This window comes from Poecilia mexicana, unplaced genomic scaffold (assembly GCF_051168715.1).
Source record: "Poecilia mexicana isolate PSO_F unplaced genomic scaffold, ASM5116871v1 scaffold_20, whole genome shotgun sequence".
Classification (NCBI taxonomy): domain Eukaryota; kingdom Metazoa; phylum Chordata; class Actinopteri; order Cyprinodontiformes; family Poeciliidae; genus Poecilia; species Poecilia mexicana.
The window spans coordinates 8,036,486-8,049,601 of NW_028263389.1; the positions used below are offsets into that span (position 1 = coordinate 8,036,486).

Here is a 13,116-nt window from a genome sequence, read left to right on the forward strand (position 1 = left end):
TTTATATTTTTACTTATTGCGTTCTTCAATCTTGAACACACTTTGCTTCGTCCCTACACCTATGAATTAGTTCTGCCCTCGCCTTCCAACCAGCTGCTGCTATCACTAATACTCCCCTCTTCTCCATTTACTTTTTTTCCTCTTCTGTGATTACCATTCTCTGTAAGCCTCTTATGTTTCACCTTTAATTTGTACTTCCAATATCTCTGTTATTGTTATTCTGTTGGGTTTTTATATATATATATATATATATATATATATATATATATATATATATATATATATATATATATATATATATATATAATGCCAGACTTTTAAATAAGCTGCTTGAAGTATTTTTGCCTTGTTTGTAATTAGTTTATGCAACAACAAGAGTTTTTATTTTATTTTATTTTATTTTATTTTTTTGCTTAAAAACAAAAAAAGAAAGCAGAAAGATATGAATGGTTAGCAGTGGTGATGGTAGATGTAAATTAACAAGTGTGTGTGTGTGTGTGTGTGTGTGTGTGTTTTTTTTTTTATCATCCATAAAGTTCAAGTGTCCTGCGGGTCGTCTACGTTGTTCCGAAACTCTTACCTGACTGCCAGCGATGAAATCAAGCAAAACCAGGTGAGTGCACGGTTTTATTTACATCCACAGTTTTTCAGTCTTTGAGAAATGCACGCATTTCATCACAGCTCTCCTAAACTGGCAAACGCTGTCATAATAAGGTGCTTATTAGGAAAGATTACAGCAGAATGGAGGAGGCACAGCAGATCAAAATAAAAAGGTGTCTCGCTGTGATAAGAGATGCCCTGGCAGAGTTTGCAACGGATGTTCACCCTCAGCTCAGGCGTTCTTAAACCACCGCAACCAGGAACAATACCCGACTGGCAATTAAAGCTGTTATCCCGTTTGATTGCACTAATTATTTGCCTCCGTTTAATGTCTCTCCTCGGTGAGGAGGGAGGGATAACAGAAAGCATCTCCGTCTTTGAATTGGGAGAATTACAAGTAATAGAAAATAAATAAATAAAATTGGGTTGGATCTCTTAAAATTCTAATTAAAGTTTGAGTTCGCTCAACTTTCACCGCTACCGGTTGAGCTGAAGTGAATAAGCGTAATGAGCTTTTGAAGCGATAGGTTTTTCTTACGCAACACCGACACGCACAAACATAGCTTGCCCGTGTGAGAGCCGGTGTTGGATGTAAATTGCCCCATCACTGCCTGCCTGTAATAGAGAATTCACAGCATGAGTTCTTGTCCCTCTTCTGCCTGCTTTTTAAACCCTCTTTCCTTTGTTTTTCCTTTCCACCCGACCCCCTGCTTTCCGTTTTGCTTTACTTCTCTCCTGGTTTTCACTTTGCTCCCAACTACTTGGACTCCTACGACTCTGTCCGCGTCCTCTGCACTTATCCCACTTGCCACGTCCATACCTCTCCGCCCCACCAGAGTCCAGCCCCGCCCTGCGTTGTGCCCCCTCAGCCCCAGCAGGACAGCCCGTCAGCAACCATGCTAAAAGACTACGACCTCTACCCCCCTCCTCCCTCCTTCCCCCAGCCGCAGCCGCCGCAGCCTCCACCTCACAGCCAGAGTCGGAGCTTCGACGAGGCCTACTACGACGACCCGGGACCGCCGCCCGCACCGCCGCAGCTGCAGGCGCAGGCCCAGCCTCAGGCCCAACCCCAGCCGCCTCCAAACGCCACCGGACCACCGCGAGACCCCCGGGAGGACCTTCGAATGCACCTGGGCCTCAAGTCGACGGGCAACTACGTAGACTTCTACTCAGCCTCACGGCCGTACAGCGAACTGAACTACGAGACGAGCCACTACCCGGCTTCGCCTGATTCCTGGGTGTAGTTTGACCGTGACGATGGGAGGGAGGGGGCAAGAGACGGTCTGTGTGTGCTTGTGTGACAGGGATTATTTTTTTTCCAGGAGATTATTAGCAGACTACAACAAGGTTAATCTAAGTGGCAGTTTGTAAAAGGGAAAAAAAAGTAAGACCTTAAAATATGATAGGAAATTTGTGTTTTTAAAAAAAATAGCTGTGAATGAATTCGACGGAGCAAGAAGGGAAATCAATCAGTGACAAAGAGAAACTGTGCATGTGCATGCCAACATTTTTTTATTATTATTTTTATTTTTTCTAGACCACCTTACCTTTTTTAAAGTTAGCTCCATTTCATCCCAAATTGGAGTAAGCGGGAGTTGATATGAAGAAGTACAGCGTGTATAAGAAGTCGGGGGGGGAAAAAACGTGGGAGTCTATGTAAATGCCTTGAGTGGAGGGATCAAGAAATAATAGGGTGCTGATGAGGAAAGGCTCTCACTCTGTGGAAGCAGGAAGTGGTCTGACCTTCTGTCGCCGTCGGAGATAAAGAGAGATGAGAGACCGAGATGGCATGAGCGTTTTCAAGGAGGTGAGAAAAAATAAAAGCACAGAGAAAGATGAAAGCACACCAGCCTCAAGGGAAGAAGTGGATGTTTACCATTTCACCAAAGTGACAAACGTAGCACTGCTTTTATTCAATATTTTTTTTTTTTTTTTTTTTTTGCTGCGTGTAGAGTCTTTGGAATTTGTTTTCAAAGAATGTCATTTTCAAGAGACTTTTGGTCATTTTTGTTTTTATTTTACATTTGTTGTTTTTCTTTCTACTTTTTTATATTTACACTTTCGGACACATTCTTATTTCCTTCGTACGCCTGAAAATGGGATTTAATGTGTATATTACACATTTTGGATGGACTGCTCACAAAAATCCAGATTTTTATTTTCCAACTGAAACAACAAGCGAATTAAAGAAGAAAAAAAAAAAGAAAAAAAAGCGAAACACACGAACACTGCAATCAGGAAAGACGGGCTAGCTGTGAGTGGACAAATGATTTTTTTAAATTTTTTTTATTATTCCCTCATTTTATCCCGGGCCTGAGAGGAATCCCTGCGATGTTTGTGATTTTGCTCACTCCATCAATTGCAATTTCTCAAGTGGACATAATCAAACGTCAAGAGCAACTTAAAGGCTGCAAGAGCATGGAACTGGCAGAGCAGCGGCACTCGGAGTCCCAATCAAGAAAAGTGCTTTTTTTGTTCACTGCCAAAAGAGTATATAGATGTATGTTTAAAGCACACTCTTATGTCTTTGGAAAGGACTGCTGTTTGACTTTGGGTGGGGCAGGGGGTAATTCTTTCGACAGTGTTAAAATTCAGTAATTCCTTTGGCATCAAAACACGTCCGTTTGGCCAAATCCACTTGCTCATGTCAGTGTACAGTAGAAGTAAAGAAAAGGAGACACATCCCATTGTGCCAAACTTTGACAGACCAAGCTCCTAGAAGACTTCACGGGGAGTTTTGTCGAGGTTTACAGACATTAACTCGGTGGCTGTCTCTTCTGTTTGTAACTTTGATTTTCTTGTGCTTTAATCAGGTGAAGCCGTACTTATTGCTGGGGGATTCGTGGGCACCTCCTCCCTCCCGTAGTTGTACAGATCTGCCTCTCCGTTCCGGCCGAGCATGTGTGGGCGTGCGTTTGGGACACGTGTGTGTTTACGTATACGTGCATGTGTGTGACTAAGAATGCGTGGCCCCCGTTGAGTGTGCTCATGTGCACCATGAGCGAGTGTATCTATGCATGCATGTGTGTAGTAGTGTGCGTATGCCTCCGTTTGGCGGGGTGTATGTGTGTGAGCGTTCCTGTGAAAAAAAAGATCAATGTCCAAACAAGGCATTCCTACTGACAGTTTGTCCAGTTTTACAGCATAAAAATAAAGGTACAAAAAAAAAAAAACAGAAAAAAATCACTAGAATGATTGTTGAGACAGCAGACAAATCTATAAATACATGAACATAAATATAAATATATAATTATATAGATATATAATTTTTATGTGCTGATGTCGATGTCACTAATTGCAACAAATGTTCGCCGAAAAAAACAATTATGTTGTGTAAAACAGGACTCTTGTTCACTTGATCCAAACCGTAAAAATGCTGATAGCCCCCCCCCACACCCACACCCTCCACCGTGTACACACACACACACACACGCATACACAGACATGCACCTCTACAGTCTAATCGAGACAAAACAGAAGTTCCACCTGAAGATGCGCTGGCTCGAGTTGTGTGTTATCGTGTGTCCATGCTTCTTTAGATGATCCTGCTGAGTGAGGACCGTACTTGAAACAGAAGGGGAAGAAAAAAAAAAAAAAGAAATAAAAGACTCTTTTCAAAAACCATAGTCTCTGCTTCTCTCAATCTCTACAACAAATTTCCTTTTCACAGAGTTGTCTTCTTTTTTCCCTTACATTACTCACGGTAGGAACCATTTTCCCACACGCTTGTTTTGTTGACTGATCTAAAATGCTTTGATGTGCTTTATAATCCACACTTTTTGCGTCTCTCTTGGGAATCAAGTGTGTTAAAAGATCTAACAGACGTAAAAAAAATAAATAAATAAAATATTGAAACTTTTTCCCACACTAGCTTCATTTATATTCAATCCTTTATAAGAAAAAAAAATGTCAGTTTCTCTTAATGCTGAGAAGTTATTTACTGTGCCAAAGAGCGAGACTGTCTAAAGAGGTAGATCTGTACTGGGAAAATGTTACAACTCTAAATGACTAGTTTGAGTCACTTTAAGGACTTATGAGCTGCTCTTTTTGCCAAAAGCCTCAGAAAGTTATTTTGATCCTAGCATAGTGTTGACTCACTTCAAGTCAGAAGAACACCAAACTACATTTCCGATGTTTAAACATCATTATGTCCAGTCATGTTGGAAAACACCCATGCTTTCATTGAATGTCTTTTTCACCTTTGTAAATGATTTGTAGTTGTGTACATCTTTCTTTCAAGTGGAACGCCCCTTTGCCATTAGGTTATGACAGATTTTGTGAATAACCAAACAGTGACATTATATTTAGTCTTGATTCTCCACTGCATATGTGTACACATCTGATTTTTTTTTTTTTTTTTTTCTCACTGGTGAAATTCATATCAATCCAAGTTTTAGAAACATCAGGACTGTCTGATAAAGGATCAGAACTTACTTTTTGGACGCTGCATAAAGAATTAGATGTGCATAAGCATTTTTTTTTTTCTGAATCACATTTTAGCTTTAAGAGGATGAATGAACTTTAAAACTATTCTATCATGGAGTCGATCATAATAGCTTTTACACAAGCAGACAATTTGTCAGCATTGTCTTTGTGAAACAGCAGTGCTGACATATTAATATAATTTTTCCTACAAAAAATACAATTCCTAGGGTCTTAAATGACATGTTGTATTAGAAGGCTTTGTATAATAGGCATGCTAACACTCCTGCTCATAATGATGCCTTTCAGATACCCTATAGTTAATGTAGTTACCCAGCGCAGACATGATAGGCACGACACGCAATTTTATATTTTCTTTGAAGCAACCCCAAGTGACAGCAGTGGGATGCAGTTAGAGCAGTCTCCATAACAGATGCACAGAGATGCAAAGGCTTTTACACACTCTCACACACACCAGTCATTTTCACAGTATTGTCTGGAATTGGTTTAAAGACTCAGTAATGGAAATTCCCATTTTCCCAATCATGTTCATTTTTATTTTTTTATTTTTCATTTTTTGCTTTTCCCTTATAGGTTGGGTCCCATTTATCCAGATATCCATTTGGATCGAGTTAAATTTCAAGCAAATAAAACGAATGGATTTGTACTGAAGACAGTCACATTTGTTACAATCCATTGGTATTCATGTCTGAGCCTCCTCCTCCTTCTCTCGCCTTCCTTTCTTTGAGGCTGTCTAGCAGCTTGGCCTGTGAATTGCGGTGTTGGGTAATAAGTCCATTGCGTTGATTATTAGCCTTTACAATAGAGGCACGGCTTCTCTGCCTGAATGTAGTCCCACAGTGAAAGCCTGGCATAACTTAATGTAGCGTGAAAATAGCTCTTCAATTTTCCTGTGCACAGCCTTTCTAGAAACTGCTCTGTTTCACCCCGCGGATGCCTCCGGCCTTCTCTGTTTCATTCTGTCTTTGCCAGTGTTCCCTCTCGACTCTCATTGCACCCGTGCCCATTAAGTCATGGCAAAACTCCAGCTATGTGGCTGCTGGTGTGTGTATATGTGTGTGTGCGTGTCTGCCCATGCACATTCATGCAGCTGCATGTCAGCAAAGTCGGAGAGGATTGGATTGAAGGGGGAGGTCAGACAAAGTGAGATGTAAGGGGAAAAGGAGAAGACAGAGTGGTAGGGTGTGGGGGGTTGTAATTTATACGATGAAAGTTTTTGTGAGAAATTGTCTGTACTTACGGAGATGTGAGGCAACCAGGTCTACTGTGTGTTAAAGATAGAACTTCCCATTTCCCAGCTCTTTTAGTCTGAGCTCAAGAGATGTTTAAATGTCAGGTCTAGTAGTCAAAAGACTTTTTGAAAATAAAGTACCAAGCACAAGTATCTTTGAATTTTTTTTTAGATTTTCCAAAGAAAAGCCTTTCAGAGGAATTTTATTCCTTTAGAGTGACACAGTGGTGCTACATAACTGTGAAGTTTACTGAACATGTCACATGGTTTATATATCCATTTTCTATACCTGCTTGTCCAGGCAGGGTGACGAGGGTAAGCTGGTGCACATCTCCAGTGGTCATTGGCCAAGAAAAGGGGTACACACTGCACAGGTCACCTGTCCATCATACTTCTCCTCCAATTTTTCCTCATCCCTAAGGAAAAATTGGAGACATCTCTTAAACGAAAAATCATGTGTTTGGACTGTGGGAGGAAGGAGGAGCAGATGGAGAAAATCCTGTCCGTCACCAAAACAAACCAGAAGTGGCTTAGAGTCGATCCTTAATGCAGCAACACCTCCGGCTTGAATTCCTCTGCAGCTCCTACAGCACACCTCACTGCTGCCTCACAGGTCCTGCATCTCTCTGACATAATTATCTTCCACACCAGACCTTCTTTCTTATGCAATACCACATCGGCTCTCTCGTAACCCTATCGTTCGCGTTCTCTACATCTACAAAAACACAATGTTCTCTTTTCTGTACGTCTCCATCAGCGCCCTTTAAGTAAAAGTTAGCATCTGTCTTAGTCTTTCTCGGCATGAAGCCACACTCCTGCTCATAAACTTCTGATCTAAGCCTATAGCTTCCACCACTCTTTCCCACAGCTTCGTTCACTTATTAGCTTTATTCTTCTATAGCTGCTACAGTTCTGTACATCTCTCCTGTTAAAAATCAGCACCAGAACTCTTTTTCGCCCTCTACTCTACTACAACCTACCCTAGACAGTTCCATACCTCCATTAGGACCAACTGCCTTCCCCATCTCCATCCTCTCCCAAAGCTTACTAATCTTAGCTGCTTCCTGACCCGCAACAGTCGCCTCTTATACTCTTTGCACCTGTTGGTACATTTCCATCCCTATCCTCAATCCCCCTAATCTGCTGCACATCCGTTTCATCTCTTCTCTCCCTCTGTACTATCTACCTAGCATACAGGTCATCACACGCCCTTTGGTTAGCCTTTGCCACCTCTACCTTCACCATATGCTGCGTCTTCCTTTGCTCCTGTCTAGTCTTCTCAGTCCTCTCAGTGCCCCACTTGTTCTCAGCTAACTTTTTTTTTTCTCTGTGTGTGTGATCCTGGACGTTTTTGTTCCACTACCAAGTCTCATTATCCACCTTACTCCTTCCAGTACCCTCCTACCTGTCTTCCTAATTACATTAGCTGTAGCTGCCCAGTCATCTGGAAGCACCTCCTGACCGCCCAGTCTCAACTCCTTCCTGAAAACTCCCCACTTTTTTTTTTTTTTTTTTACTTACTTACTAGTTGGAAGGGTGAGCAAATGGATGGAAGAATGGATTGATTTTTTTCAGTGTTTAAATTAAATTTAAGGTTTCAAAAATGTAAGAAATTCTTAGCACTAAGTCACCTGTTTAGAAAGATTGCTTTTTACTACTCCAGCTACTTAGATCTATTAAATGCAGTATTTTGTCATTGTTTAATCTTGACAGAATTTTTTTAAATATTCTGTGAAAAAAGCTTTCTTGATTCCTTTGGCTTTTCATTTTGAGATTGTCAGAATTTACCTACCCTGATTTATTTGAGCAATTTGGCTGCCAATACTTTTTTTTCTGTGTAAAATTAACAGATAACTAGTTAACTATTAACTATTAATTAGTCTTAAAAGAGTTAAAAGAGAACATTAGTGTTTGTGGATAAGGCTTATTTCTTCCAGATTTTGAATCTGTTTTTTTTTTGTTTTTTTACAAAAATCAAACCGGCAAAAACAGTTTTCGAAAGTGAAAGCAATTTTCTATAACATCCAGAATCAAAACTTCAGTCTCAAATTCACCACTAAAAGCATCTTAACCTGCACAAAACTAAATCCACAGATTTGACAAATCACATTGAGCATCCTTAAAATACCACATTTAGCTACTGATGGGGGTGAATGGATTTAGCTGCTCACATGTCATTCTAGCAAAAGAACTCTGTAAGGATGTTCCAGTAGGTGAAATGTATTTATCATTTATATTGGTGTTTCCTTGTGCTTACTTATGCCTAGTCTTGTTCCTCATGTTAAAATTGCTCTGTTAAATATAGACCACCAAACTTTAGTATGGTGAATGAGACATCAATACTTAGAATATCTATATTAAAATTTCATTTTTTTTATTTAATACATTAAAGATACATATTTGTTTCACATGCATACACATTTCTTAATTAAGTGTCGTTTAGTTTCCATGAGAACAGAGCATAATACAACCAAGCATTATTTTTTCAATAATCAAGAAATAGACATTTACAAAGTATCCCATTTTTATTGTTGTTTTTACTTTCTAGATATTTTAGTTTACAATTTTACTACTACAATTATATAAGCTAGACCCAAAGGAGTTTAGATCCTTTCTAATATCATTTTTTTATGGAGAGGTTTTCAGTTATTCAATGCATTCAATTACATAACCTCGTAATGCTACATCCAGTCTTAAGAGTGCAAGTAACTTTCTAGAAATCCTCTCTAAAGAGCTTGTACACTATTGATGAAATGAGTGGCTAAGTGCAAGGTTTGTGTTTGAATAGTAATGGTTTCCTTAGCGTTTGAAATTACCATAAAGATTCACGGTTATGACGCAAAACGAAACAAGAAAAAATAAATAAACCAAATCTGTGATGATGGCAGAGCAACAGAGCAGGCAGAAAAACAAGCAAAAATTATAATTTTCCCAAATCCGCTTTTATTCAGATCGTGACTTTGTTGCTTTCACTTTTCATTTGCCTTTCTGTCATAAAATGTGCTGTAACTGCTGGCTCAAAAGACGACACACATTCGTGAGCCTTTTTCCACAGCAAGATGTGGTACACCTGTGAAAAACATCAAGATGCTTAAATGTTATTCTTACCAAGTTTTTTTTTTTTACTTAGTTTATTAAACTACCTGAGCATAGTTGTCATGAAAAACTTTTGGATCACAGCTTTTGAATAAACAGCTAAGAAAAACACTCCACACCTCCAAATATTTCACGTGTACCCGAGTTAAAAAGTGTAGACATGTCTGACAGATCTTCTTATGCTTTTTGAAAATCATCCTTTTTAATGACATTGAATAAAATTGCCCCTGACTGGCTAATATTGGTGGATTAGGCAACTCCTGTCAGACTGCTAATAGATGTTGGACGCTATCATGCAGGAATACGCAGGAACACAGCCTGTCTGTAAGACTACGGCGTGATGAACACTGATCATCGGGTAATGTGATCTGCATGATTAACGTTCCGAAATGAAACGGTGTCAAATTCCAGTCCTCGAGGGCTGGCGTCGTACGACTTTATCATGTGTCCAAAATGCAAAATAAGTTACGTTCTCTTGAAGTCAAGTTTGACTGAGTCCTGCTAACGCCCTAATTATGTGATTCAGGTGTGTTGATAGAGAGATGCATCCAAACGTTGCAGGACGTCGGCCCTGGAGGACTGGAGTTTGACTCCTGCGGGGATCAAATCATAACCATGTGTTAAAATGGCCTAGTTAAAAAAGAATAGGCAAGAAATTCAATCTGTTCAAAGCTGGTAGAGATATTTAAAAATGTCAACTCCACGTAGCTGAATAGAAAAAAAAAATGTGTCCATTTTTGCATTTTTCTCTAATTTGTGCTGCTACAGTGGAATAATGGAGTGACTTGCAAACCAAATTTCTTGACCTGGATTTTTATTATTTTACCAGAAGACTTGCAGTAAATGCAACTGAAACATCAATGCACGGCACATCTTTCGCAGATTCATTTGGAAAACATTTTCAAAACCACGTATCGTTTTTCCACACCATGTCCAGATTTGTGTTCACGAATCAGGTAGCATCCCAATAAAAAATAATAAAAATGTCTGTTGTTGTGACTGGATAAACTGGGCTATGAAAACTGTTGATGTTTCTGTAAGTTATAGCTTTATGGCAACACTCCACTAATAACTCCAACAAAATACACATAGATGTGAATATTTTTGCTCAGTCACGTTTACAGTTTGACAACCAAACAGGATGTTTCCTTGACAAGTGAGGAGAGTTTCTTCTAACTCTCCTCACTTTTACCCTTTTTAATATGACAGTGATTGATATGGACACATGTAACCAAGTGCAAGCCCATGCCCACTCCAGGAATACACACACATAGAGACTACCCACCATAAGGCGCCCTGTCAGGTATTGAATAGCCAATGCTGCAGAGCAGAGGAAAAGCCTTGGTTATTCATGTGTGATAGTGCTGCTGCAGAAGCCCCAGCTGGCCCCCACAGAGCTACGGCAGTACACGTGTGTGTGTGTGTGTGTGTGTGTGTGTGTGTGTGTGTGTGTGTGTGTGTGTGAAGCAAAATGAGAGCACAGCTATGTGTGTCAGAGATATAATCCTGCGTGTGTGTGTGCGCGCGCGAGAGAGAGAAAATACGTGCATGCACATCTGTCAATTCGAACAAATTCACTCACCTGTGACGTCCTCATTCTGTCTCTGTAAGCCGTCACTGAGAGTGCTCCTCTCATAGGGAAAGGCCCCACACACACACGCATACATACACACACACACACACAGAAACAGGGAAGGAGGGGGCCATATCAGCCATGGGCAGGTGTTGAGATCACTGACTTCTGAAGAGGATTTCACCTATGGCTGTTTGAACCTGTGCCATCTATTTTCATGCAATGGTAATGAACGCTCTTCCCTTGCTCTCCTAATGTGTGTATGCGTGTAAGTTAGGGGGGGGAGACTTGGAAGAGAAAATAGGGTGGATGGAAAATCACAAAAGTCAGAGGGAGGAAAAGTGAGCTGGATCCGAGGCTCTGATATTTGTCCTTTTCCCTTCAAGTTGTGCAGGTTGTGTCGGTGACTCGTCGGGTTTTTTTGCTGGAACATCGCAAACTAAGCTTCATCTGAGTGACGGGTGATGATGAATCTGCAGGACCAAAGACTCCTACGCGTTCTACCCTGACAAAGTGAAGTTGCGTTCTTCCATCTAGTGGCCATACTGACACATTTGTGAATTGTGCACGAAGTAGCAGCCTTAAAGTAACATACTTGAGAATACATGAGTGAAAGACAATTACTTAGGATTTTCAGTTGTACCTACAAATCTAAGGATGCGCCGCAAATCGACCCTACGGGGCTTTTCTTCAGGCTTTGTAGTACTCAAATACAGAAGTGTGTAATGTATTTTATCTTGGATGATATATGTTATTTATTAACAGCTCATGAATCCAGAGTTAGGTGTTTCCTTTTGCACAAATATTGACACAGACCAACTATCTGCAACTTTTACAATCAAAAGAGCCGTTTTTTTTTGTTTGTTTGTTTTTTAACCCCTGTCCGACTAAATAAAACTCGTATAGAGCCACAAATGTTATGCGTCATCTCTTTATAATATGTAGGCATTGGATATTAGGAGCTGTTGTGTGGAAAATCCAAAGAGCCACTTGCGGCTCCGGGGCCACAGGATGCAGACCTCTGTTAGTGGTAAGCTAACTCTTGTAAGTTTGTCTAGAATACGCTTAATGTCTTCTCAGGATATATTTTTAAAAATTACAAAACCCTTTGAAACGTTCTCTCTTTGAAAGCATTCTCTGTGGCGCAAACAGGATCTAATCTTGATCGCCGTGTCTTACTGAAGTTAGAGGATTATGGTTAGAATTCATCCTGACCTCAGACTGAACTCTTGGTCCATTTGATTGACTGTCAACACCTTCCTCAGAGACTCGTGCCCCGGCAACAGATTCTACTCCACTGCAGATGCAAATCAGTGCGGACCGCTTCTCCACTGCCAAGTCCCCTCATCATGTGTGTTTGCAGTTACTTACATCTAGTGCAAAATAAAATATTGTCCAATTTTAGCTATTTTTTCCCCCCCCTTGTGTATTTCAATGGATAATTCATATTTGTGTGTGTGTGTTGAATGTCATGCACTCATGGCCTGGGTGGAGCATGCAGCTGCCTCTTCATGCAACAATTATGTCATTATAGAGCTGCTAACCGGCCTGCCTGCAGCACTGTGAAAACACATACACACACACAAACACACTAATCATGACCAAACATGGAAGTATGTACGTATTGCACCCGGCGTTCTTTCCGACTTATTGCGCCGATTTAAATATTTTAATTGTGCTAAATGTCCTCTTCCACAGGTATCCATGTATTGAATCGGGCACAAATGCATAACTTGAAATTTTATCCTTAGGCTCGTTAAAACCTTTTTCAGTCTCATCCTAATTAACTGCTAAGCTATCTTCGCCTGCAGATCTTAGTTCACACTCCTGTGACAGCCAGTTAATGAACAACTGTGGTGTAGTGGTGTGAAAACAGAAAGTATGCGGTCATGAGGTCACCTCCAGTCTCTCCGTCACACACAGATACAGAACTTTTTTTTTTTGGATTTTACTGCTCATGCCGCTGTTGCTTTGGCATGTCGGCGATGCGTCGGGTGGGAGATGGAAATAGGCTGCTTCATTAGGGGAGATCACTCCATAAGAAATGCTTCTTTCTTGTGTAGGCAGAGAGATGGTCTTGAATTCATTTCTGCTTCTAGTGACATCTGAGCCTGTGGCTTAAGAAAAATTTTTTTCCTTGGTGTTAAATATGGAGACATTCCTGTTGAACGAT

At 40.4% G+C, this 13,116-nt stretch overlaps 1 protein-coding gene across 1 annotated transcript in view; it reads left to right on the forward strand.

Annotated features, from left to right (window-relative positions):
- Positions 1-4,464, forward strand: part of LOC106904022 (catenin delta-2-like) — a 192,818-nt gene extending 188,354 nt beyond the window's left edge. The window contains exons 24-25 of the mRNA XM_088001444.1: positions 537-613; positions 1,437-4,464. Coding sequence (XP_087857570.1) covers positions 537-613; positions 1,437-1,844 — 485 coding nt within the window. The 3' untranslated portion in view covers positions 1,845-4,464. The remainder of the gene's footprint in view (positions 1-536; positions 614-1,436) is intronic.
- Positions 4,465-13,116: the final 8,652 nt, after the last annotated feature.